A 24,971-nucleotide genomic window follows, 5' to 3' on the forward strand; every position below is an offset into this window, starting at 1 on the left:
CAAGTATTCAATGTTTGCTTCACAAAAGAGTTAATCCTATTTATATCACTCCTATTCGGTCACATACTAACTTACCTGGACCTTTAACTGAGGGCAATGCTATTGCAGATGCATTAACTCACATACAATTGGTGTTAACCAATTGGGGCAGAGCAAGCTGCTCAAAGTCACACTCGATTTCATCAAAATGCAGCTGCTCTGTGTAAACAATTTCGATTAACCAGAGAAGAAGCTCGACAAATAGTTAAGAGCTGCTCCACTTGCCCTATTCATCATCCCCAACCAACTTGTGCTGTGAATCCTCAAGGCTTAATGCTTGTGGCAAATGGATGTAACTATTTTTCCCCATTTTGGAAGACTTAAGTATCTCCATATTTCTATTGATACCTTTTCTGGATTTTTACATGCTACAGCACACTCTGGGGAATCCTTTACTGACTTTCAAAATCATTTGCTTTCAGCATTTGTTACTCTGGGCACCCCAAAAGTAAGAAAGATGGATAATGGGGCTGCCTATACATTTCAAGCTTTTCAAACCTTTTGGGCCATATTCGACATAGCACATTCTATAGGTATCCCATATAATTCTCAGGGTCAAGCCATTGTCGAACATGCAAATAGCACTCTTAAATCTTACCTTAAAAAATTAAAAGAGGGGGAGCTATGACAGGGAAAGTGAAATATTCCCCACATATCCATTTAACTTTAACCCTGTATGTTTTAAATTTTTAAAATGTGGATGATATTGGTCAGATAGCGGCTGAGCGCTTTTGGCATCCTGATTTTTCTCCACTTCCATTCCCCCAGTGGAAAGATCCTTTGACCAGAGTATGGAAAGGTCCAGACCCAGTGCTCAATAAGGGGTGAGGGTTTGTTTGTATTTTTCCACAGGATGAGGACACCCAATGCTGGATGCCAGAGAGATGGTGCCGAATCCTCACGTCTCCAACAGAGGATGGCTCGCCTCACGCTGAACGGCCAGAACATAAGGAGAAGAAGACGTCTCCCCCCTTACAGCCGGAGGGAAGTTTCGTGCAGAACTCTGGAAACTGGTTGCTGCCCTGGGACCAATCAGAGTGCAAATAGCCAGAAATGGTTATACTGCCACAAAACACTTCAATCTGACTTTGCGGGCCTGTGTTCCTAGACCTTTTTTACTGGTAGTGGGCTTGGGATCAATAGTTCTCACCTCTTTCCAAGGGGGACATCTATTGTGTAATACTCATTGTGACCATTGTCACAATGAATATTATATGACAACAATAACAATGAATATTAATGACGACAAATTGTCTACCTGTGTCCCTTCCTTCGTCAGGCACAGATCCCATTATAGTGTTTGTAACTGTGCAACCTCCATATGTTATTACCTGTGGAAGTGGAAGTACCTTGGTATGCTAATTATAGTTATCAGTTTGCCTTTGAATTGCAGTTGCAGCTCAAATGAGTCAAACGTTTTCTGGGTCTATTGATAGCAGGAATAGCAGCACTAGTAACACTCATTCTGGTTGTTTACTAGACTCCTTGTTATATTACCTGCTTTTGTTTTAATATGGTGCATTGTACAGATTTGTACTAGGACAGCAATGACTGCATGCTCAGGCTCAAATTCATATGCTTGACTTATTTAAAAAACGAAGGGGGAGATGTGGGATGCCACAATTAGGCTTGAGACAAGGACCAAACAGGCCCTGACTTGTGCCTCCTTTAAAGTCCGAATAACCTAAAAAAAGGTTTAGGACGGGAAAAGTTGAGTAGCACTGAGAAAGGGTCTGTGCTATGTGTTGTGCGCTTGCCTACATGACTTCCCACATGCTTGCTAAACAAATGAGAACAATTCGGTTGGGGTCAAAAGTTTATTGCTGGTCCTTGCTATCCTAGTACTGCTCATAAATTACTTTCAGGTTTGCTGTATCAATACAGAACAATTGTACTAGCATCAGCCATTTGGCGTCATGAGGTCTGCTTCTAGTTAAATGTGAAACTTAGGGGAACTCAGGGTTGTTTAACTAGGCACAGGTGTATTGCTTCTCTTGTCACTATATATATGGCCTTCGTGCTTTGAATAAACTTGGCACTGTTGGACATCCTCCTCAGTGTTCCTCCTGCCCCCATCTTTGTCTCAAGTTCTTTTCACCATCCTCTTACCCTCACGTTCCTGGTCGATTTGTCGCACCGGCCGCGACAATCCCAAAACCAGAGAAGGATGCCATCAAAAAAGAATTACAGACCAATATCCTTGATGAACACAGATGCGAAAATTCTCACCAAAATACTAGCCAATAGGATCCAACAGTACATTGAAAGGATTATTCACCTAGACCAAGTAGGATTTATTCTAGGGCTGCAAGGTTGGATCAACATCTGCAAATCAATCAATGTGATATAATACATAAATAAAAGAAAGAACAAGAACCATATGATACTCTCAATAGATGCTGAAAAAGCATTTGACAAAGTACAGTATTCTTTCCTGATCAAAACTCTGCAAAGTGTGGGGATAGAAGGTACATACCTCAGTATCATCAAAGCCATCTATGAAAAACCCACTGCAAATATCATTCTTAATGGAGAAAAACTGAGCATTTCCGCTAAGGTCAGGAACATGGCAGGGATGTCCATTATCACCACTGTTATTTAACATAGTACTAGAAGTCCTAGCCTCAGGCATCAGACAACAAAAAGAAATTAAAGGCATCCAAATGGGCAAAGAAGTCAAACTCTCACTCTTTGCAGATGGTATGATACTTTATGTGGAAAGCCCAAAAGACTCCACTCCAAATCTGCTAGAACTTGTACAGGAATTCAGTAAAGTGTCAGGATATAAAATCAATGCACACAAATCAGTTGCATTTCTCTACACCAACAACAAGACAGAAGAAAGAGAAATTAAGGAGTCAATCCCATTTACAATTGTACCTCAAACCATAAGACACCTAGGAATAAACCTAACCAAAGAGGCAAAGAATCTGTACTCAGAAAATTATAAGTAATCATGAAAGAAATTGAGGAAGACACAAAGAAATGTAAAAATGTTCCATGCTCCTGGATTGGAAGCAAAAGTATTGTGAAAATGTCCATGCTACCTAAATCAATCTAATTTTATGCATTTAATGCAATTCCTATCAAAATCCCATCCATTTTTTTCAAAAAAATGGAACAAAGAATCCTAAAATTTGTATGGAACCAGAAAAGACCTTGAATAGCCAGAGAAATATTGAAAAAGAAAGCCAAAGTTGGTGGCATCACAATTCTGGACTTCAAGCTCTATTACAAAGCTGTCATCATCAAGACAGTATGGTACTAGCACAAAAACAGACACATAGATCAATGGAACAGAATAGAGAGCCCAGAAATAGATCCTCAATTCTATGGTTAACTAATCTTTGACAAAGCAGGAAAGAATATCCAATGGAATAAAGACAGTCTCTTCAACAAATGGTGTTGGGAAAATTAGACAGCCACATGCAGAAAATGAAACTGGACCATTTCCTTACACCACACACGAAAATAGACTTGAAATGGATGAAGGACCTCAATGTGAGAAAGGAATCCATCAAAATCCTTGAGGAGAACACAGGCAGCAACCTCCTCGACCTCAGCTGCAGCAACTTCTTCCTAGGAATATCGCCAAAGGCAAGGGAAGCAAGGGCAAAAATGAACTGTTGGGACTTCATCAAGATCAAAAGCTTTTGCACAGCAAAGGAAACAGTTAACAAAACCAAAACTGACAGAATGGGAGAAGATATGTGCAAACAAGGTATCAGATAAAAGGCTAGTATACAAAATTTATAAAGAACTTATCAAACTCAACACCTAAAGAACAAATAATCCAATCAAGAAATGGGCAGAGGGCATGAATAGACATTTTCTGCAAAGAAGACATCCAGATGGACAAAAGACACATGAAAAAGTGCTCCACATCACTCGGCATTAGGGAAATACAAATCAAAACCACAATGAGATATCACCTCACACCAGTCAGAATGGCTGAAATTAACAAGTCAGAAAATGACAGACATTGGTGAGGATGCAGAGAAAGGGAACCCTCCTATACTGTTGTTGGAAATGCAAGCTGGTGCAACCACTCTGGAAAACAGCATGGAGGTTCCTCAAAAAGTTGAAAATAGAACTACCTTATGACCCAGCAATTGCACGTATTTACCCTAAAGATACAAACGTAGTAATCCGATGGGGCATGTGTACCCGAATTCCAATAGTCAAACTATGGAAAGAATCTAGATGTCCATCAACAGACGAATGGATAAAGAAGATGTGGTGTGTATATATAGAATGGAATACTATGCAGCCATCAAAAGAAATAAAATCCTGCCATTTGCGACAACATGGATGGAACCTAGAGGGTATTATGCTTATCAAAATAAGTCAATCGGAGAAAGACAACTATCATATGATCTCCCTGATATGAGGAATTCGAGAGGCAAGGTGGGGGGTTTGGGGGGTAGGAAAAGAGTAAATGAAACAAGATGGGATTGGGGGGGAGCAAACCATAAGAGGCTCTTAATGTCACAAAACAAACAGGGGGGCCCGGTGTAGGGGGGTACGGAGAGGGTGGTGGGGCTATGACATTGGGGAGGGTATGTGCTATGGTGGGTGCTGTGAAGTGTGCAAACCTGGTGATTTACAGATCTGTACCCCTGGGGTTAATAATATATGTTTTTAAAAAATTAAAAAATAAAAAAAAATTTAAAAAATGTTCATATTCCTCAAAGTCACCTACAGATTCAATATACTTACCAAAATACCAATGGCATTTTTTTTTTAAAGATTTTATTTATTTATTTAACAGAGATCACAAGCAGGCAGAGAGGCAGGTAGAGAGAGAGAGAGGGAAGCAGGCTCCCCGCCGAGGAGAGAGCCCAACGTGGGACTTGATCTCAGGACCCTGAGATCATGACCTGAGCCAAAGACAGTGGCTTAACCCACTGAGCCACCCAGGCGCCCCATCAATGGCATTTTTTATAGAAATAGAAAACCCACCCTAAGATTCAAATGGAACTAGAAAGGATCCTGAATAGTCAAAACAATCTTGAGAAAGAACAAATTTAGAGGCTTCACATTTCCTGATTTCAAAATATATTACAAAGCTACAGTAATTAAAACATTATAGTATGGGCATAAGGACAGACATACAGACAAACTTAACAGAGAAGAGAACCCCAAAATAATCCTATGTGTATACAGTAAACTGATTTCCAACAGAGTGCCAACAGTATACAAGGGGGAAAAGATAATCCCTTTAACAAATGGTACTAGGAAAATGGGTATCCGCATATGAAAGAATGACATTTCATCCTTATACCCTAAACAAAAGTTAACTCAGAATAAATTAAAGGCTCAAATGTAGACCTGACACTATAAAACTAGAAGAAAACAGCTGAGAAGTTTGTTGGCATTGACACTGGCAATGATTTCTTGAATATGATTCCAAAAGCACAGGCAATAGAAGCAAAAATAAACAAGTGTGACTACACAAAAATAAAAATCTTCTGTACAGCAAAGGAAACAAGGGATTGAAAAGGCTACTTATAGAATGGGAGAAAGTATCTGAAAACCACATATACGATAAGGGGTTAACATCAAAATATGTAAGAAAGTCCTAAAACTCAATAGCAAAAAATCAAAACAAAAGAAAAACAACAAATCATCTGAATAAATTATGGGCGAAGGACTTGGAGAGACATTTCTACAAAGACAGCATTCATATGGCCAACTGGTATGTGAAAAGATGCTTGACATCACAAATCATCAGGAAAATGTAAATCAAAACTACAATGAGATATCGCCTCAGACCTATTAGGAAGACCATTATTAAAAACAAAACAAAACAAAAAAACAGATGATAAGAAATGCTAACATGCATGTGGAGAAATTAGAACTCCTGTGCATTGTTGGTGGGAACTGAAAATAATTCAGCCACTATGGAAAATAGTACAGATGTTCTTTACCAAATAAATAGAACTACGATATGATCCAGTGATCCCACTTCTGTGTTACCTTTGTCAATGGTAACTGAATCAGGATATCAAAAAAAGATTTGCACTCCCTGTTTACTTCAGCATTATTTACAATTACCAAGAGGTGGAAACAACATAAAGATCTATGCATGAATGAATGAAGAAAGAAAATGAAGTAAAAAATAGACTATTATTTAGCCATTAAAAAAAGAAGGGAATTCTATCATAGACTACAAAATGGATGAACCTTCATCATATTATGTTAAATGAAATCAGCCAGTCACTGAAAGACAAATATACTATGCGTTTCCACTTACATGAAATAGCCAAACTCAGAAAAAGAAGGTAGAATAGTGGTTGCCAGGGGTTGGGGAGAGGGGTAGTGGGAGAATTGCTGTTTACTTGGGATCTGTCATGCAAGATGGAAAATTTCTAGAGATCTATTGTACAACACTGTGCTGACAGTTAATACTATCTACTGTGCACTTAAAAATTGAGGGTTATGTGTTTTTTATCACCATTAAAAAAATGACTTTTCGGGGCACCCGGGTGGCTCAGTGGGTTAAAGCCTCTGCCTTTGGCTCAGGTCATGATCCCAGAGTCCTGGGATGGAGCCCCACATTGGGCTCTCTGCTCAGCAGGGAGCCTGCTTCCTCCTCTCTCTCTGTCTGCCTCTCTGCCTGCTTGTGATCTCTGTCTGTCAAATAAATAAATAAAATCTTTAAAAAAAAAAAAATGACTTTTCCTATCAGTCATCATTGAGGGCAGTGTTGTTCTTGCCTTGCTGTCTGTTTGCCTGAATTCCAAGCAGCCCTTCACAGTTAGAGCTGGAATCCTGTTTGGCCCTGGGAAGGGGTGGACCTCATTCCAGCAAACACACAAATTTCTCATGTTTACACATACAGAGCTAGGGAAGTAGAAGCTCCAGGGATTACTTTTCAAAGGCAGAACATACAAACTTGATCCTAACCAGATTTCCAGATTCTGGGATTTAGAAGAAAGGATCCAGGTAGGAAATAGTCCAGTTAAAAACTTCCCCAGATAATCTGGATTATATAAGTACCAACGCTTCAGGACTTGACTGAGGTGTGTTTCTAGATTTAGGTAAGATTTAAATGAAGGCAAATAATTAAATAAAGATATTCTATTACATAGTGTTAGTCAAAGAGATAAATGAAGGATCTAACTAATCTATAGTATAAATAACCAAGAAACAAGTGCTGCCACAGGACTGTACCTACACAGACCATTTGCAGTCTAACCTATATTCAAAATTTCTAACGGAACACAAATGGAACACAGCTCTGATCACACACATTTATATTTATATTTAATATATACTATAACATATATATCATCAAATATTTTGTGTATAAAATACTTTATATAATATATATAATTATATACATATAATTTCTAGAATAATTTTTAACCAGAAACAACAACAAAAAAATGAACAAGGAATTTAGACATCAATTAAGTAATTTTTGGGGTGTTCGATGTAGGCTCTTTGTACAAAGTAAATATTTTGTGGGTACCTTGTCAAATTATTTCATAAAGTTTTATGGGCTTCATTTTTAATTTATGTTTACCTTTTGCAAGTAAAGGACTGTTCCTTTTAGTACAGCATAAAAAGTTTTCCATCCTCGCTTTCCTCTTGGAGCTAGAAAGGGGAAAAAAATGGAAAATTTTATTTGACAGAAAACAGCATTTTAGAAAGAGTCAAAATGATCAACATGGTGATTGTGTTTCAATGTTCCCGGTTTATTAACTTCCAAAATTAGTAATAATGAGAACTAAAATTTTCTTGAGACTTTAACAAAAACAGGCAATATTCCAAAAATGTCCTCCATGTACTATCTCTCTTAATCCTCCCAATAATCCTGCGAGACAGGTACTATGACTCTTGTCTTTTTATAAAACTGAAGCACAGAAAGTAATCCACTAATGGTCACACAACTAGAAAGAGAAGAGAACAAGAATCTGGAAGCCAGGAAGCATGGCTCTATAGACATGACTTAAGGACTGGGAAAGCAAAGAGGCATTTTGGAAGTATATATTAATCTAAGAGAAAGCTTAGAAGGCTCATGTAACAGATCATCTAAGCTTTTCAAAGTTTCTAGAAATCATTAAAATCTCAGAATATAAAAACTCCTCTTGGCATTTCCCCTCAATACCCACCAACTGGATTATAACTTTAGATATTATTATTCCTATGGCAACCTGTGGTAACTCATTGCAGATCTTGCCACACTGTAACAGTATTTTTGTTAAAGTGTCACTTTTCAGGGGATTATGAATGAAGTGAGAGCAGGTACCCTTCATTTCTATAATTCACAGTACCTGGCAATGTGTAAGGCAGACATTAGGTACCCTCATAAAAATTCTCCAAATTAATTTTCTTCCAGAAGTCCTTATATTATTTTTGTTTATATTTTCTTGGAGTAAAAAGTAGAATTTCTCAACTGACTTATGTATACTTTTATAGACTATCCTAAAACAAAAGCACAGATTAGCGAACACATTTTACTATCCAATCTTAATCCTAATTAAAATAATGTAACTGGAAAATGTTATTACCTGAATGTCATTTTTCTTTTTCTTTAAAGATTTTATTTACCTATTTGACAGAGAGAGAGAGAGAGACAGCAAGAGGGAACACAAGCAGGGGAAGTGGGAGAGGGAGAAGCAGGCTTCCTGCTGAGCAGGGAGCCCAATGCGGGGCTCGATCCCAGGACCCTGAGATCATGACCTGAGGTGAAGGCAGATGCTTAATGACTGAGCCACCCAGGAACCCCTGAATGCCATTTTTCTAAACATGTCTATCCAAATAGGTAGAGAGGACCACTTATTCTTATTCCTCCATCAACCATTTGGCTGCCTTTATGTTGTCTTAACTTGGATACCTAATTAAATTAGGAAATGTATTTTCTTAAGAAAATCCTTTAAATCTCCTTTGACTGAAGACTCAAAAATTCTTAGGGTTGGGAATTGTGTGAATATCCACCTAGAGAACACAGGTGCCCCTGCCAACACCATACTGATATATCCACCTGTCAAAAAAGGACTCAAAACATCCGCTCTGCAGGTTTCCAGGGGAAATTAAAAAAAAAAAAAAAAGAAAGAAAGAAAAGAAAAGAAAATCATCCCATCTGTTTTCACTATGCAAGGTTTAAAAGTATTTCTCAAAAATAATTGATCAACAACAGTACATCGTCATCTCCTTTATAAAGAGAGCCACAGATCATTGTGTGTGTGTGTGTAACATAAATGTTGACTGTACTTTTCAATATGTGTCAAAATCGATATGGTTGACGTGAGAATGGTGCACACAGAAGTGACCACAGGCTCGCTCTCTCTCTCTCTCTCTGATAAATAAATAAATAAATAAAAATCTTAAAAAAAAAAAAAAAAAAAAGAAGTGACCACAGGCTGCACAAGCCATGGCAGAGCAGGACCAAAGGCAGCATGGTGTGCTGAAGGTACCTGACTAGAAACAGACCGGCTGGTTTCTAGTCTTGTTTTAAAACCATCTCACCCAAAACCCCTGAGTAACTCCTGGCCAATCCACCAACTTTTCAAAACTTCAGATGCTTTATTTAAAAATATGGATAATTTACCTAAGTTAAGGCAAATCACTAGCTAATGGCGGAAAGTAATTTAGAGAAATCCCTTTTCTTTCTTGATTTTCTCTTATTTTTATTTATTTATTTAGTTTTTGCTTTTTCCCATCACCTTTAATTCCCATCACCTATTTTACCCATTGCCCCCACCCAAATCATCTCTGGTAACCATCAGTTAATTCCCTATATTTAAGAGTCTGTTTCTTCATTTCTTCCTTTTTTCCTTTGCTCATTTGTTTCTTAAATTCCATGTGTGAGTAAAATCATATGTTTTTTTCTCTTTCTCTGACTTATTTTGCTTAGCGTCACATTCTCTGATCCATCCATGTTGTTGCAAATGTCAAGATTTCATTCTTTTTTCATGGATGAGTAATATTCCCTTGTGTACACACACATACACACACACACACACATGCGCGCGCACGCACACGCCCGATTTCTTTATTCCTTCCTCTACTGAAGGACACCTGGGCTGCTTCCATTATTTGGAAATTGTAAATAATGCTGCAATATACATGGGGATGCATATGTGCCTCTTAGTGTTTTTGTATTTGGGGGGTAAATATCCAGCGGTGCAATTACTGGGTATTTAGAGTTCTATTTTTAGTTTTTAAAGAAACCCCCATACTGTTTTCACAGTGGCTGCACCAGTTTGCATTCTCACCAACAGTGCATGAGGGTCCCTTTCTCTCTCCACATACTTGCCAACACTTGTTCTTGAATTTTTGACTTTAGCCATTCTTGACAGGTGTGAGGTGATATCTCATGGTCGTTTTGATTTGTACTTCCCTGATGATAACTGATGTTGAGCATCTTTTCATGTGTCTATTGGCCATCTGGATGTCCTTGGGAGAAATGTCTGTTCATATCTTTTGCCCATTTTTAAATTGGGCTATTTGTGTTTTGGGTGTTAAGTTCTTTGTGTATTTTGGGATACTAACCCTTTATCAGGTCATTTGCAAATTTCTTCTCCCATTCCATACACTGCCTTTTAGTTTTGTTGAGAGTTTTCTTCGCTGTGTGGATACTTTTTTTTTAAACATTTTTTTTTAAAGATTTTATTTATTTATTTGTAAGAGAGAGAGAGAGAGTGAGAGCGAGCACAGGCAGACAGAGTGGAAGGCAGAGTCAGAGGGAGAAGCAGGCTCCCTGCGGAGCAAGGAGCCCGATGTGGGACTCGATCCCAGGATGCTGGGATCATGACCTGAGAGTTTTCTTCGCTGTGTGGATACTTTTAATTTAGTAGTCCCAATTGTTCATTTTTCCTTTTTTAAATTTTTTTTATTTTTTTAAATTTTTTATTTTTATTATTTTTAATTTTTTATAAACATATAATATATTTTTATCCCCAGGGGTAGAGGTCTGTGAATCCATTTTTCCTTTTATTTCCCTTGCCTCAGGAGAAGTATCTAGAAAAATTTTATTATAGATGATGCCAAAGAAGTTACTGCCTGTGCCCTAGCTAGGATTTTTATGGTTTCAGGTCTCACATTTAGGTCGTCAAGCAATTTTGCCTTTATTTTTGTGTGTAGTGAAAAAAAAAAAATGGTCCAGTTTCATTTCTTTTGCATGTCGCTGTCCAGTTTTCCCAACACCAGTTGAATAGACTTTTTCCCATTACACATTCTTTCCTCCTTTTTCAGAGATTAATTGATCATGTAGTTGTGTGTTTATTTCTGTGTATTCTATTCATTTCTATTAATCTATGTGTCCATTTTTATGCCAGTACCATACTGTTTTCATATGAAAATCCTACCTCATACTCAATGGGAAAAAAGCAGAACATTTCTCCTATGTGAGGAACAAGACGAGGATGTTTCAGGTTCCGCAACGTAACCTGAAGTCTGGAATTGTGATGCCTCCACCTTTTCTTTTTAAGATTGCTTTAGCTATTCAGGGTCTTTTGTGGTTCCATACCAACTTTAGGATTGTCTGATCCGGTTCTGTGAAAAATGTTGTTGGTATTTTGATAGGGATTTGCATTAAATCTGTAGATTGCTTTGGGTAGTATAAGACATTTTAGCAATATTTGTTATTTCAATCCAAGAGCATGGAAGTTCTTTCCATTTCTTTGTGTGGTCTTTGATTTACTTCTTTAGTTACATTTATTCCTAGGTGTTTTATTATTTTTGGTGCAGTTGTAAATGGGATTGTTAATTACTTTCTAATGCTTTATCAACAGTATATGGAAATGCAACAGATTTCTGTACACTGATTTTTGTATCCTGCAACTATACTGAATTTATCAGTTCTAGTAGCTTTTGGGTGGAGTCTTCAGGGTTTTCTATTTAGTATTATGTCGTCTGCAAATACTGAAAGCCTTTTATTTCTTTTCGTTGTCGGACTGCTGTGGCTAGGACTTTCAGCCTTTGTTGAATAAAATTGGTGAGAGTGGACATCCTCGTCTTGTTCCTCACATAGGAGAAATGTTCTGCTTTTTCCCCATTGAGTATGAGGTAGGATTTTCATATAAGGTCTTTTATATTGAGGTATGTTCCCTCTAAACTTATCTTGTTGAGAGCCTTTTTTAAAAAATCATGAATGGATGTTCTACTTTGTCAAATCTTTTTGATGCATCTATTTAAATGATGATATGAATTTTATCCTTTCTCTAATTGCAAATGATATATCTCATTGATTGACTTGCAAATATTGAACCATCCTTCCATCCTGGGAATAAATCCTACTTGATATTGTTGAATGATTTTTTTAATGTACTGTTGGACTTGGTTTACAACTATTCTCTTGAGGATTTCTGCATCTATGTTCATCACAGATACTGGTCAGTAGTTTGTTTTTTGTTTTGTTTTGTTTTGTTTTTGTTTTTGTGGTGTCTTCATCTGGTTTTCTTATGCTAATACTGGTCTCAAAGAATGAATCTGGAAGCTTTCCTTCTTCATCTATATTTTGGGGAATAGTCTGAAAAAAACAGGTGTTAATGCTTCTTCACATATCATTATAAACACTCTTTAATCCCCTTGCCATGTTTCCCCTATTGAACCACCCCACCCCTGTCTCTAGAGTTAAGAATATTGTTCCCTGGTTTGTCTCTCTTTTTTCCTTTAATAATTGCTTAGTTCCTTGGTTTGTCTTTTTTCCTTTAATAATTGTTTTGTTTCTTAAATGGCACATGTGAGTGAAAGCATGCGGTATTTGTCTTTCTCTGACTGGTTTATTTTGCTTAGCATTATACACTCTACCTCCACCCATGTTGTTGCATATCGCAGGATTTAATTCTTTTTATGGCTGAGTAATACTTCATTGCGTATATATACCACATCTTCTCTACCAACTAATCTGTTGATGGAACACTTGGGCTGCTTCTGTAGTTTGGCTATTGTAAATAATGCTGCAATCAATATAGGGGACATGTATCTCATTGAATCAGTGTTGTTATGTGTTTTGGGTAAATACCCAGTACTGTGTTCATTAGATTATAGGGTAGTTCTGTCTTTTATTTTTAGAGGAAGCTCCATACTATTTTTCACAATGGGAGCACCTGTCTGCATTCTGTGCAGTGAAGAAAGGTTCCTTTTTTTCCACATCCTTGCCAACACCTGTTGTTTCTTATGTTGTTGATTTTAGCCTTTTTGACAGGTGTGAGGTGCTATCATATTATAGTTTTACACCCTATGTCCTACTCATTAGATGTTTAGTACATTTATATTGAAAATAATTACTGATAGATGTGTTATTGCCATTTAGTTATTTACTTTGTGGTTATTCTTGTAGTTTTTCTCCTATCTTTCTTCTCTTGTTCTCCTTCCTGGTTTGCTGGCTTTCTTTAGTGAAATACTTGGATCTCTTTCTTGTTATTCTTTGCTTATTTTTACTGGTTTTTTATTTGTGGCTACCATTGATTTATATGTAATATCTTCTGCATATAGCAGTCCATGCTATGCTGACGGTTGCTTAAGTTGGAACCCATTCTTTACTTCTCTCATCCTCATGTTTTAGGTATATGGTATCGTATTTTACATCATTTTGTGAATCCCTTGGCTGGTTTTTACAGATATACTTATACCTTTTGTGTTTCCTACTTCTCCTACTCTTACTATGGCCTTTCCTTTCCTTTCCACTCAAAGGATCCCTTCTAATACTTCTTATAGGGTTGGTTTAGTTGTCATGAACTACTTTATTTTTTCATTTTTGTGAGAAAATTTATCTGTCATTCTGTTCTTTTAAAAAAATTTTAAATTCAATTAATTAACATATAATGTATTATTAATTTCAGACACAGAGATCAGTGATTCATCAGTCTTATATAATACCCAGGGCTCACTATATCTTGCGCCCCCCTGAAGGTCCATCCCCCAGTTACCCCATCCCCTCGTCTCCCTACCCTCCAGCAACCCTGTTTATTTCCTATAGTTAAGAGTCTCTTATAGTTTGTCTCCCTCTCTGATTTCGTCTTCCCTCCCTTCCACTATGATCCTGTTTTGTTTCTTAAATTCTACATGAGATAATATGATAACTGTCTTTCTGTGATTGACTTCTTTTGCTTAGCATAGTCCTCTTTAGTCCATCCATGTCATTGCAAATGACAAGATTTCATTTTGATGAAATCATTGATGGCTGAGTAGTATTCCATTGTATATATACATATACTCTACATCTTCTTTATCCATTCATCTGTCACTTTGTTCTGAATGACAGTCTTGTTGGATAGAATATTCTTGGCTGAAGATTTTTCCCTTACAGCACTTTGAATATATCATGCCACTGTCTTCTGGCCTGTAAAGTTTCTACTGAAAAACAACTGATTGCTTAGCAGATTTCCCTTATAAGAAATGTCTTCTTTTCTCTTGGTGCTTTAAAAGTTTTTTTTTTTTTTTCCTCTACCACTATTTGCCATTTTAATTACTATGTGTCTTGGTGTGGACCTCCTTGCATTGATTTTGTTGGGGTAACCTCTGTGCCTCCTGGATATGGATCTCTTCTTCAGATTAGGGGAGTTCTCAGCTATTTCTTCAAATAAATAAATAATAAATTCAAATAATTTTCCTGTCCCCTTCTCTTTCTCTTCTTCTGTGATCCCTAAAATGTAAATGTTATTATGCTTGATATAACTGCTGAGTTCCCTAAATCTATTCTCATTTTTCATAATTTTTCCCCTCTCTTAGTTCAGCTTGATTACTTCCCATTTCTCTGTCTTCCAGGTTATTAATTTGTTCCTCTGAGTCCTCTAATTTGCTATTTATTCTATCAAGTGTACTTTAATTTCACTTATTGTCTTGCTGCTTCTTTTTAAATCTTTGTTCAGGGAATCACTGATGTCCTATTCTTTTCTCAAGTCCAGTGAGTATACTTATGATCATTACTTGAACTTTTCTATCAGACATATCACTTATCTCCATTTTGCTTAGGTCTCTTGCTGTGGTTTCATCCTGTTGTTTCATTTGGGACATACTCTTCTGTCTCTTCATTTTTATCCAACTATCTTTTCCATGTGTTAGGAAGTTAGTTCATTTCCTGCTCTTTAAGGTAATGGCCTTATGAAGAAGAGGTCTTACAATGTCCTACAGTGCAGTGACCCTCCTCTACAGGACTTGACACCTTAAGGAGCATCTCCTGTGTGTGTTGTGTGTGCCCTGCTGTTGTGTCCTGTGTCCTGGCTGCTTTATCCTTCAGTGTGGCTGGTTGCAGAGGCTTCTTTGCCTTTTGTGGGCAGTGTTTGGTCCTCAGCCAAGTGGTGCACATTTTAAGAGGTGTGCATGGGTCTGCTTGCACAAGGAGACCTGCCACTATCATCAGAACTGAGGCTAGATCAGGAGATGTGGTGTTGGCTTGATTTGCACCATTCTTCTGGGGGAGGGGTACTGTAGCCCAGGACTGAGGCAAGCATGATGGGCAAGGGCAGATCCACCATAGTGTAGGGAGAAGGGGCTTGGTGTAAGCAAGTTCGGTGTCAAAAGATGGGAGGGTGGTTATAAATTCTCAGTGTGGGTGAGGAAGGTTATTTTGATTCTTCCTGGATGTATCTTGATATCTTTGTTAAAGGACTCAACTTTCCTAAGATAAAGGGGGATTAAAAACTGGTTTACCTATAGGGGTAGCACAAATTGGGGAAAGGGGATTACCTTGAAGTTTAACTCTATATGAATATTTAAAAATAAAAATAAAAAAAAAGAATAAACTAAACTAAACTAAAATTAAATTAAAAAATTTAAAAATAGAAAAGCAAAAGAATAACACAGGTATATGTATCAAAAATTTCAGGTTTAAAGGTTATTATGGAATCTGATGTACTGGACATCTCACTGTGATGGTAAATAGGTTAAAAAATTATCTATTAAAAAAACCCAGAATAGTGGGAATGAATTAAAAATAAAAGTTGTATCTATGAAGTAGTGGTGTTCTCTTGTCTTTTTTGTTGTTGTTGTTGTTGGTTTTCTGGGGGAGGGGCCTGCTGCATGGTTTTTCAGGCATTGTTTCCTGAGTTAAGTACTCCTGTCCCCATCAAGGGGGTGGGCTCTGAGGAAACCGGTTTTTCAGGCTTTTGTTCTCTGGAGGTTTTTTTGTTTGTTTGTTCATTTGTTTCTTCTTTGGGATAGGAGAGGAATGCAAGTTAGGTATGTTTCTCTAATTTCACTGAATTCTAGAACTTTCAAAGGTATCCCTTGCTCCTGGCCATGAAATTCAGAGCTGAGTCATGACCCCTCTGTCTGCCCTCTCAGATGTGACCAGCCCAATGTTTTTGCATGGTACCAATGCTAATAGCAGCACTAATTATAGCAGAAGTAACACCACATACTGTTTTAAGCACTGTTTCAAAACTTAATGTGTATTAATAAAGCCTACAACTTTAAGAGGAAGCAATTATTATAATCTCTACTGATATGGAATCTGAGATCCCATCTAACCTGCAGTATTTTCTCCCCACAGTACTGGACACTTTTGCTCTGCTTTGTATGCAGGGGAAGACCAGTTGGGAAATGCATGGAAAGACCAGGGAAAGACCAAGACCAGTGCTCTGGTTAACTCTGAGATATAAGTTACATTCGAGCTATTTAAGAGCTGACTTAGCATGGACTCTGACTGATCAGGGAAAATACAGCCCAATAAGGACTGAAGGGACAGCCATGGTAAACAGTCTGTTCAACTGAACCAGTCCACATTCCTTGACTATCAGCCCTGGCTAGGGGACTGTTTCCTGACCACTGTAGGTTAAAATAAGGAACAAAAAAGGCCAAACAAATTTTTATGTTTATTATTCTATCTTTCTCTCTCTCCCTTGCTCCCTCTCTCTCTCTCTCTCAGACACACACACACACATACACACAGACACACACAGAATATACATTTCTGCAAAAGAGAAATTGGCAGTTGTTCCAAAGATGGGTGATAACGGAACTATCATTAAATCTTCAGTATTACAAAACAGTTCTTGTTAATGTTCTTGTCTCATCTTCATTAAACATTTGAAGAAGGCTTTTTGGAAATACAAAATAACAATATCTTGGCTTCAATTACTGCCACTGATCTTCGTAAAACAGTTAAATACATAACTAGGACCAAAAGCACAGATGGTTACCATTTTTTCATAGAGAGGAAGGAATCAGAAAATATTCCTGAGCAATAAAACATTAAGTAAAGAGTATTGCTGGATATATGCCAAAAAATAAATTATACATTTTTTAATCCACCAAAAGGTATAGGCTTCATGTAAAAGTTTGTATTTGCATGCTATACTCTTCAACTTTAATTTCTTCTGAATTAAACTGGGAACAAATTGTGGCTAAGATCTTACTATTCCAATTTTTCTATTTTATTCATAAAGCAGAGAATTTTTTCCTACATCAAAACTGATTCATCCTGTTTTTGGCCACTACTTGCTTTGGATTCCCTGATCATCAACTTTTGGATTTTATTCAAGTTTAATATGAGAAAGACTTAATATGTATAGAAAGACACAGTATGTACATTGTCTATTTTTTCTTTTAATACACTAATCTCTCCTGTATATTGGCTTGAAAAGCATTTTTCCACTGCCCCAGTAAAATGACAAAAATACCATTCACCCCCTTCCCCCCAAAAGAGTAGAGGTCAGTAAGCCATATCCATACTAATGAGAAAGAATTCTTGAGTTATGGCCTGAAGGCTAACACTGCAGGCCCTACCAGGTTTGGAACCAAAGGGACTATGAGAATTTTGCATAGAACCTTCAATTTCCTTGTTACTGGGCAAAGACGTTTAAAATATAATGCGATACCAGTGAGGGCATTCCAAAATAAACCCTCCCTGAACTTGGAAACAAAGATGTGCTCAGCAAAAGCTCTTCTATACTAGTACAATTGGGATACATTTATGACATATTTGTAAAAGGCATAAGACATTTTTAAAGCTGCTTTATTTCTCTAGTGACGCATCTGAAAATTTGGCAAAATCCTTAAATTATCTTCTTTACAGGATGAAGAGGTATCCTACCTTGCTTGGTAGAAGGCAAACTTAAATTCTACATCACTGAGGTAGGTGTGTGTGTGGTTTTTTTTTTTTTTTTTTCTTTTAAAGATTTATTTATTAGAGAGAGAGAGAATGAATGAGCATGTGTTGCAGGGGGAGGAGAAGAGGGAGGATGGGAGACAGGCAGATTTCTGGCTGAGTGGGAAGTCCAACAGATGGCTCCATCCCAGGGGCCTGGGGTCACGGCCTGAACCAAAAGCAACCATTGGATGCTCAGCTGACTGAGCCACCTTGGTGATGAGGGAACAGAAGGCTGGCTGAGGACAAAGCAGAAACTGACACCCTGCAACCTTCCCCCACTCCCACTCCTGAGTGGGACATATGTGACATTCTTTAAGAATCTCCCACCTATCTTTTTTTCTTTTTTTTAAGATTTTATTTATTTATCCGAGAGAGAGAGGGAGAGAGAGTGAGCACAGGCAGACAGGATGGCAGGCAAAGGTAGAGGGAGAAGCAGGCTCTCTGCTGAGCAAGGAGCCCAATTTGGGATTCAATCCCAGGATGCTGGGATCATGACCTGAGCCGAAGGCAGCTGCTTAACCAACTGAGCCACCCAGGCGTCCCTCTTCCACCTATCTTAATGTTAATACATTGCTAGAGGGAAAAATGACCTTGACAATGTCAAGGCCTCAAGGCCTCTTTAGCATATGAAAGTTCTATTGAAACCTCCCTTTTCCTTACCTCCCAACCCCATCACATGTAACCTGCCACCCCTCACAACCCTGGGGCAGCAGGTCTCTGCCCACAGGTCCTGTCCCCGTGCTTTAATAAACCACTATTTTGCACCAAAGATGTCTCAAGAATTCTTTCTTGGTCATCCGCTCCAGACTCCACCCCACTGAACCTCACCTATATTCTAAAACTTCATCACTGGCATCCCTAAGGTGGCTGAAGATACAACACAGGCAGGCAGAGTTTGCTTTCTGTGACTGGTTTATAAAGGATTTGGACAGATTCATAAATGACAGCCCTACAAATCATTAAGTCAAGTTAAGGGTAATCCTTGTATAGTTATCCTTTTCTTTCATAAATATCCTTGGGCACTACTATAACTACTATTATATCTTCATGGAGCGTAAAGGCCAAGGGCAGGCCACCCAAAATGTGCCACTTTGGCATATCAGTTATTTTCAATAAAAGTTACTTAAGAAACAACCAATGCAAAGAAACAACCCATGGAATGGGAGAAGATAATCACAAATGACACTACAGACAAAGGGCTGATATCCAAGGTCTATAAAGAACTCCTCAAACTCAGCACTCAAAAACCATAATCATGTCAAAAAATGTGCAGAAGACATGAACAGATACTTCTCCAATGAAGACAAACAAATGACTAACAGATGCATGAAAAAAATGTCCATCACCATTAGCCACCAGGGAGATTCAAATGAAAACCACACTGAGATACCACCTTATAGCAGTTTCTTATACCAGTTAGAATGGCCAAAATTAACAAGGCAGTAAACAACAAGTATTGGAGAGGATGTAGAGAATGGAGAACCCTCTTACACTGTTGGTGGGAATGCAAGTTAGTGCAGCCACTTTGGAATATTTTATGGTTATCAGACCAGCATCAGTTTAAGACAAGCTTTGTTGAGGGTTAATGTGTATATGAGTTAAAGGCTATTGTTAAGAGATCTTGGAAGCCAAACCCACAAAACTGGTGAGAATGAGTTAAGCACTTAAATGCTGTTAGGGCCCTTGCCACCTCACTCAAAGACTCCTTTGTTAGTATAAGTTGGTCACAGAACAAGTTAAATTAATGCTAGGTCACTGATCAACCTCAAGAAAACTTCCATGCAATGAGGTACACTGTTAAAAGGACACACAATCCCCAACCCAATGGCACATTCCTTCCAGGTATTAGTTTAACTCTGAGAGACCCAAAGCTTAGCTAAAGCTGCTAATATGCATATAAAAAAAACCTGAAAGAGGTTATTCCTTTCACCTGGCTATAAGCTGTACTGTCTGTGGGGCTATGTCAGCTGTCAGGGAATTTGTCATGAGAGGTATTTTTGTTGTTTCCACCACGGTTGCTTGTTAGTGCTAAAATAACAACAAGAACAACAAGAACAACAACAACAACAAATCGTATTCCAGTAGCACTTGCCTGGTGATTGACTTGGGTCAATGACTTGAGGCTTCTCACGTTTGTGGGAGACTGGAGACACTATATACACTACATGATTTTTACCACCTATACAACAAAGGTCTTTGCTTTCTTAGACTATTTTTGGGAACAAACTTTGGGATAATGGGCGCTGCATCATCTATGCCTTCTCCAGGGCTGCCTCTTGAGTCCATGGAGCCCATGGAAACCCATGGAAAGCATGGAAAGTTGCTTCTGTGTCTTTCCATAAAAAGGCTTATTGGGGGACACCTGGGTGGCTAAGTCAGTTAAGCATCATGGCTCAGGTCATGATCCTGGAGTCCTGGGATCAAGCCTCACATCATGCTCCTTGCTCAGTGGCGAGTCTGCTTCTCCCTCTCCCTCTGCCTGCCCTCTGTCAAATAAATGAAATAAAATCTTAAAAAAAAAAAAAGGCTTATTGGTTTGAGTCATTGAAATTAATTTTTAAAAAACCCTATTGATCAGTGGTCACATAATGGATCTTTTGAATTGGCTATATTTGGAGGAAAAAAAAATTCTTTATAGAGAGCTCTTAACTGTCTTATTAGTATAATGGCTATCCTTAGGGACTCACTGGAAAAGATGAAAACAAACAAAAAGCCCCTCAGAAATTAGACTCAAGATAAAAATTAATGCCCACATCCAATGTAAATTTCCCATGTTAAAATCTGGCTCTATATCTGTCTGTCTTAACTTTCCTTTCCCTGCAAGAGTACTTACAAGAGTTCCCTTTCCTAACCAGAGTACTCTGGTCTAACCTATTTGGTCAAACTATATAGGCTATTCTTATAAATGCTGAAAGCCAGAAAGTGAATTTTATTAGAAGCATGTGGGACAGGCAGCAGGGCTTGGTTTACTATAATTAAGCTCTACAACTTTCAGACATTCCTATGCAATAACCTTTGCAAATGTATCCTAGGACTGCTCTCACCTTTGCAAAGAATTCATGTCCCCTAAACAGCAGCAGATCTTTTAAATTATAAAGTCCTTTTCCCTTTACTTTCAAAAGATTCTACCAAATTTAGAGAAAAATTAGAGAGATTAATGACTATTTACAACCCCATTCACAGACAACTAGGTAGGCTGCTAAGGGTAGTTCTTCCAGCCCATGATTATATTATGGTCATGAGGCAGGCCAGACAGTGCAGATCCCCCCTATTCCCCGCCACCAGTCCTTCACAAAGGAAAGGAATGATCATAATTTCTAACAGGTCCTCCTATAGATGATCTGGGAAAGGCCAGTACTTAGGGACTGACAGAAGACAAGATTAAACTGTATATTCAGAAAGAAGATTTTTGGTAAAATGCTTTATACAGAATTTACAAAGCTATAAATCTTTTGATTCCCATTTTAGTTAAAAATTTCCCTGATATAAAAACACAAATAAACAATTTAAATTTAGAAAGGCAGGTCAGGTCAATCCCTTGATATTCAGGCTATAATTCTGTTCTTTGGGGGAAATGGAAACAACTGTCTTTGTCTTACAAATCTCTACAAAACCAGTAACACAAATCTAAAAACAGGTTAAGCCCACCTATCTTTACCTGTCCTTAAACTTCCCCTATTGCTCTCAGAATAGTTATAAATATTATAAAAGATCAGAATATTGGGACAAAATTGTCCTATACTAGAAGAAGAAAGAAGAAAGGAGGAGAAGGAAAAGGAGAAGAAGGAGGAGAAGAGAAGCAGAAGCAGAAAGAGAAGGAGAAAGAGGGGGTTAAGTGGCCAACTCTTGGTTTCAGTTCAGGTCATGATCTCAGGATGCGGAGATAGAGCTCCATGTTGGGCTCCATGTTCAGCCCAGCGTCTGCTTAGGTTTCTCTCTCCCTCTTTCTTACTCTTTCTCTCTCTCTTTCAAATAAATAAATAAATCTTAAAAAAAAAAAAAAGGAAAACAGATTTTAAATAGCAATTACTGTAAAACTTTGGAGGAAAGAAAACATAAAACTTAACATTCTTTTTCTCTTAAAGTTACTGAAATGTAAACACAACCCACAATTGCCTGAGACGGAAGGAAATAATGGGGAGTCTGGGAGAGAAGAAACACTTTTAAAATAAAAACTGAAGGAGCTCTTGTGTCCAGAGGCTGTAGCACCTCTGATAAAAGTCCATTATGTTCTAAAAAGTCCACGTTGGAGAAAACTTGGGAATATTTAATGCTTTTGTGGTACAAATTTTCTGCCCCATCACCTCTAGTATCTAAAAGCCACTCCTTAAAATACAAACTTTAAGGAGAAGTTTCTCTTAAGAAGGAAAAAAGATATTCGGAAGAAAGCCTATAATATACGTTCCACTAATATTAGTAAAAACAAAAGCTGTGAGATTTTTGTTGATATCTGTTTATATGCTTATGTATGGCCCATATATATGTTATAAATGTGAGGTAATTTTTTTGCCTCCAATTGGTATTACCAAATCAATTTGTAAAAGAGCTCTATCTAGTTGGTCTAAAGACAAGTGCTTTTAAGGATTGGGCATTCTACAATTTTCCAAAAGGCAGAAACTAACCCAAATGTTTTTCAAGTTCATGTGATCTGGGGAAAATGTTCAATATTAAAGCTAATTCAAGGTTGTTACTTTAATTAAAGCAGGTATATCTTCAGAGTTATTAGCATTAACACTAACTTTTATTCTACCTGTGTTTATTCAAACTCAAGTTGGTGTTATCTGTTAGAAATGTTTTAAAAAATAACAACAACACTGTTGGAAGATAACTGACTTTGATGTCTCTCGAAGTTTCCACAGGTATTCGAAGCATAACTGTAAAGAACATGTAAATTTCATAGAAAATTAAAAACAATTTTTTTAAGGTAAATTTTTACTTTCCCCCAATCTTTTTGGTAACCTGAAACCTTTAAGTTTTGCTAAGTTAAATGATGAATTAGGTTTAATTCACTGAATTATCCAGGTCATTTCCAAATAAGAAAATAATAAACATTAAGTGCAAAGCATCAGTTTATATACTTTGATTTCTTCCTTTTGCTTTTTCTTTCTTTTCCTTCATTTATTTTATATATTTATTTGTCAGAGTGAGAGAGAGAGTACACAAGCAGGAGAAGTAGAAATAGAGGGAGAAGCAGACTCTCCCCTGAGCAGGGACCCTAATGTGGGGCTCCATCCCAGGACTCTGGGATCATGACCCGAGCAGAAGGCAGATGCTTAACTGACAGAGCCATGCAGGCAGCCCTCCTCTTGTTTCTTAATAACAGTGAAACTAAAAATAAATGTGGGTCTGTTAGTAAACAGGTTTTTTTTTTTTTTACTAAAAGATTATACTATGAAAAAGAAACTACATCTTTTAGAAACTGTATTCATAAATTTACCAATCTAAAACAATGCTGGTACAACATTTCACACTTACCTATCATTTAGCTTTCACTAGAAATTAAAGTTTCTGAGAGCTAATGTATATGGGTTAAAGCTGAGGCAGGGAAGCTGAAATGACTCCATCTAGAAGGAATTCTGTCTCTGCTGTTTTTCTGCTAGGCCCCACTAATTCATGTTCTGTAAGCTACTTCAAGGGGGAACAAGAAAGTTAACCATTCTCTAAATTCTGTACTAGGCTCCAAACACCTAAAAACATCTAAGAAGAGCCAGATCCTGAACATATTCTAGCACTAGTCTCAAACAAACCTCGGCTGATGCTGGCATCAGTACACCTTCCTTTGGTAATTTTACAGAATAGCTGATGCTGGCATCAGTACACCTTCCTTTGGTAATTTTACAGAATAGCACCTATTGTTCATCTGACCCTCACCTTTGATGGGATCTCACCATGAATTCCTGAAGGAACACATACCCTAGACCCCTTTCCAATATGAATCCCTAACCCCAAGTGATTTCCTTTCTGAATCTCCCAATCTGTCTGCTATTCTCTATTACTCATACTATTTAATAAATTCTGTTTTCACTTTCACTTTCTTCAGTTCACATTTGATTTTTTTTTTAAGATTTTATTTATTTATCAGAGAGAGAGAGGGGGAGAGAGCAAGCACAGGCAGACAGAATGGCAGGCAGAGGCAGAGGGAGAAGCAGGCTCCCCGCTGAGCAAGGAGCCCGATGCGGGACTCGATCCCAGGACGCTGGGACCATGACCCGAGCTGAAGGCAGCCACTTAACCAACTGAGCCACCCAGGCGTCCCTCACATTTCATTTCTATGCCGTGAGAAGCCAAGGACCTTCTTGTCTGGTCCTGTGGGGACCATCTCTGGGTCCACAAACCCAGCCTGCCTGTGCCAAAGCTACAAAAAATAGTAAGAAAAACAACTCCATAAAAAAGGAAAGCTAAAAAAAAAAAAAGAAAGGAAAGTAAAATGTATGCTTTTGGTAGGAAAAGGTATGAGGAATGGAAATACATTTTTTGTTGAGGAAAAGGGAATTTTGTCCTAAAGTGAGGCTAGTTTTAAAGAGAACTCTCAGGACAAAATCTGAATGTAAAAAAGAAGTTGTAAAAGATTTATAGAAAAGGAACCTCTGGAAAGAAATTTTTATATGCGGTCAATACAAACTAAGTTTCAAAGAAATTTATTTAAGAATTCGTTTTGAGAATGAAATCTTGCAATTTGAAACATCATGGATGGAACTAGAGAATATTATGCTAAGCAAAATAAGTCAGTCAGAGAAAGATAGTTTCTGAGATATATATAATATAGAATCTGAGATATCTATAATATAGAATTTAAGAAACCAAACAAATGAACATAGGGGATGGGAAGGAAAAATAAAATAAGTTAAAAACAGAGAAGGAGGCAAATCATCAGAAACCTCTTAAC

General features: G+C 37.6%; 1 protein-coding gene and 1 long non-coding RNA gene across 15 annotated transcripts in view; one reads left to right on the forward strand and one right to left on the reverse strand.

Annotated features, from left to right (window-relative positions):
* The window catches only part of LOC309855181, a 51,893-nt gene extending 49,779 nt beyond the window's left edge, over positions 1–2,114 (forward strand). The window contains exon 2 of the long non-coding RNA XR_014306649.1: positions 892–2,114. This is a non-coding gene — a long non-coding RNA (uncharacterized lncRNA). The remainder of the gene's footprint in view (positions 1–891) is intronic.
* PSD3 (pleckstrin and Sec7 domain containing 3) overlaps positions 1–24,971 on the reverse strand; it is a 733,176-nt gene that overhangs the window by 93,185 nt on the left and 615,020 nt on the right. For all 14 annotated transcript variants that reach the window (XM_082715136.1, XM_082715148.1, XM_082715146.1 and 11 more), the window contains one exon: positions 7,571–7,641. In XM_082715136.1, coding sequence (XP_082571262.1) covers positions 7,571–7,641 — 71 coding nt within the window. The remainder of the gene's footprint in view (positions 1–7,570; positions 7,642–24,971) is intronic.

Source organism: Mustela nivalis (assembly GCF_964662115.1).
Source record: "Mustela nivalis genome assembly, chromosome: 20".
In the NCBI taxonomy this organism is placed as follows: Eukaryota; Metazoa; Chordata; class Mammalia; order Carnivora; family Mustelidae; genus Mustela; species Mustela nivalis.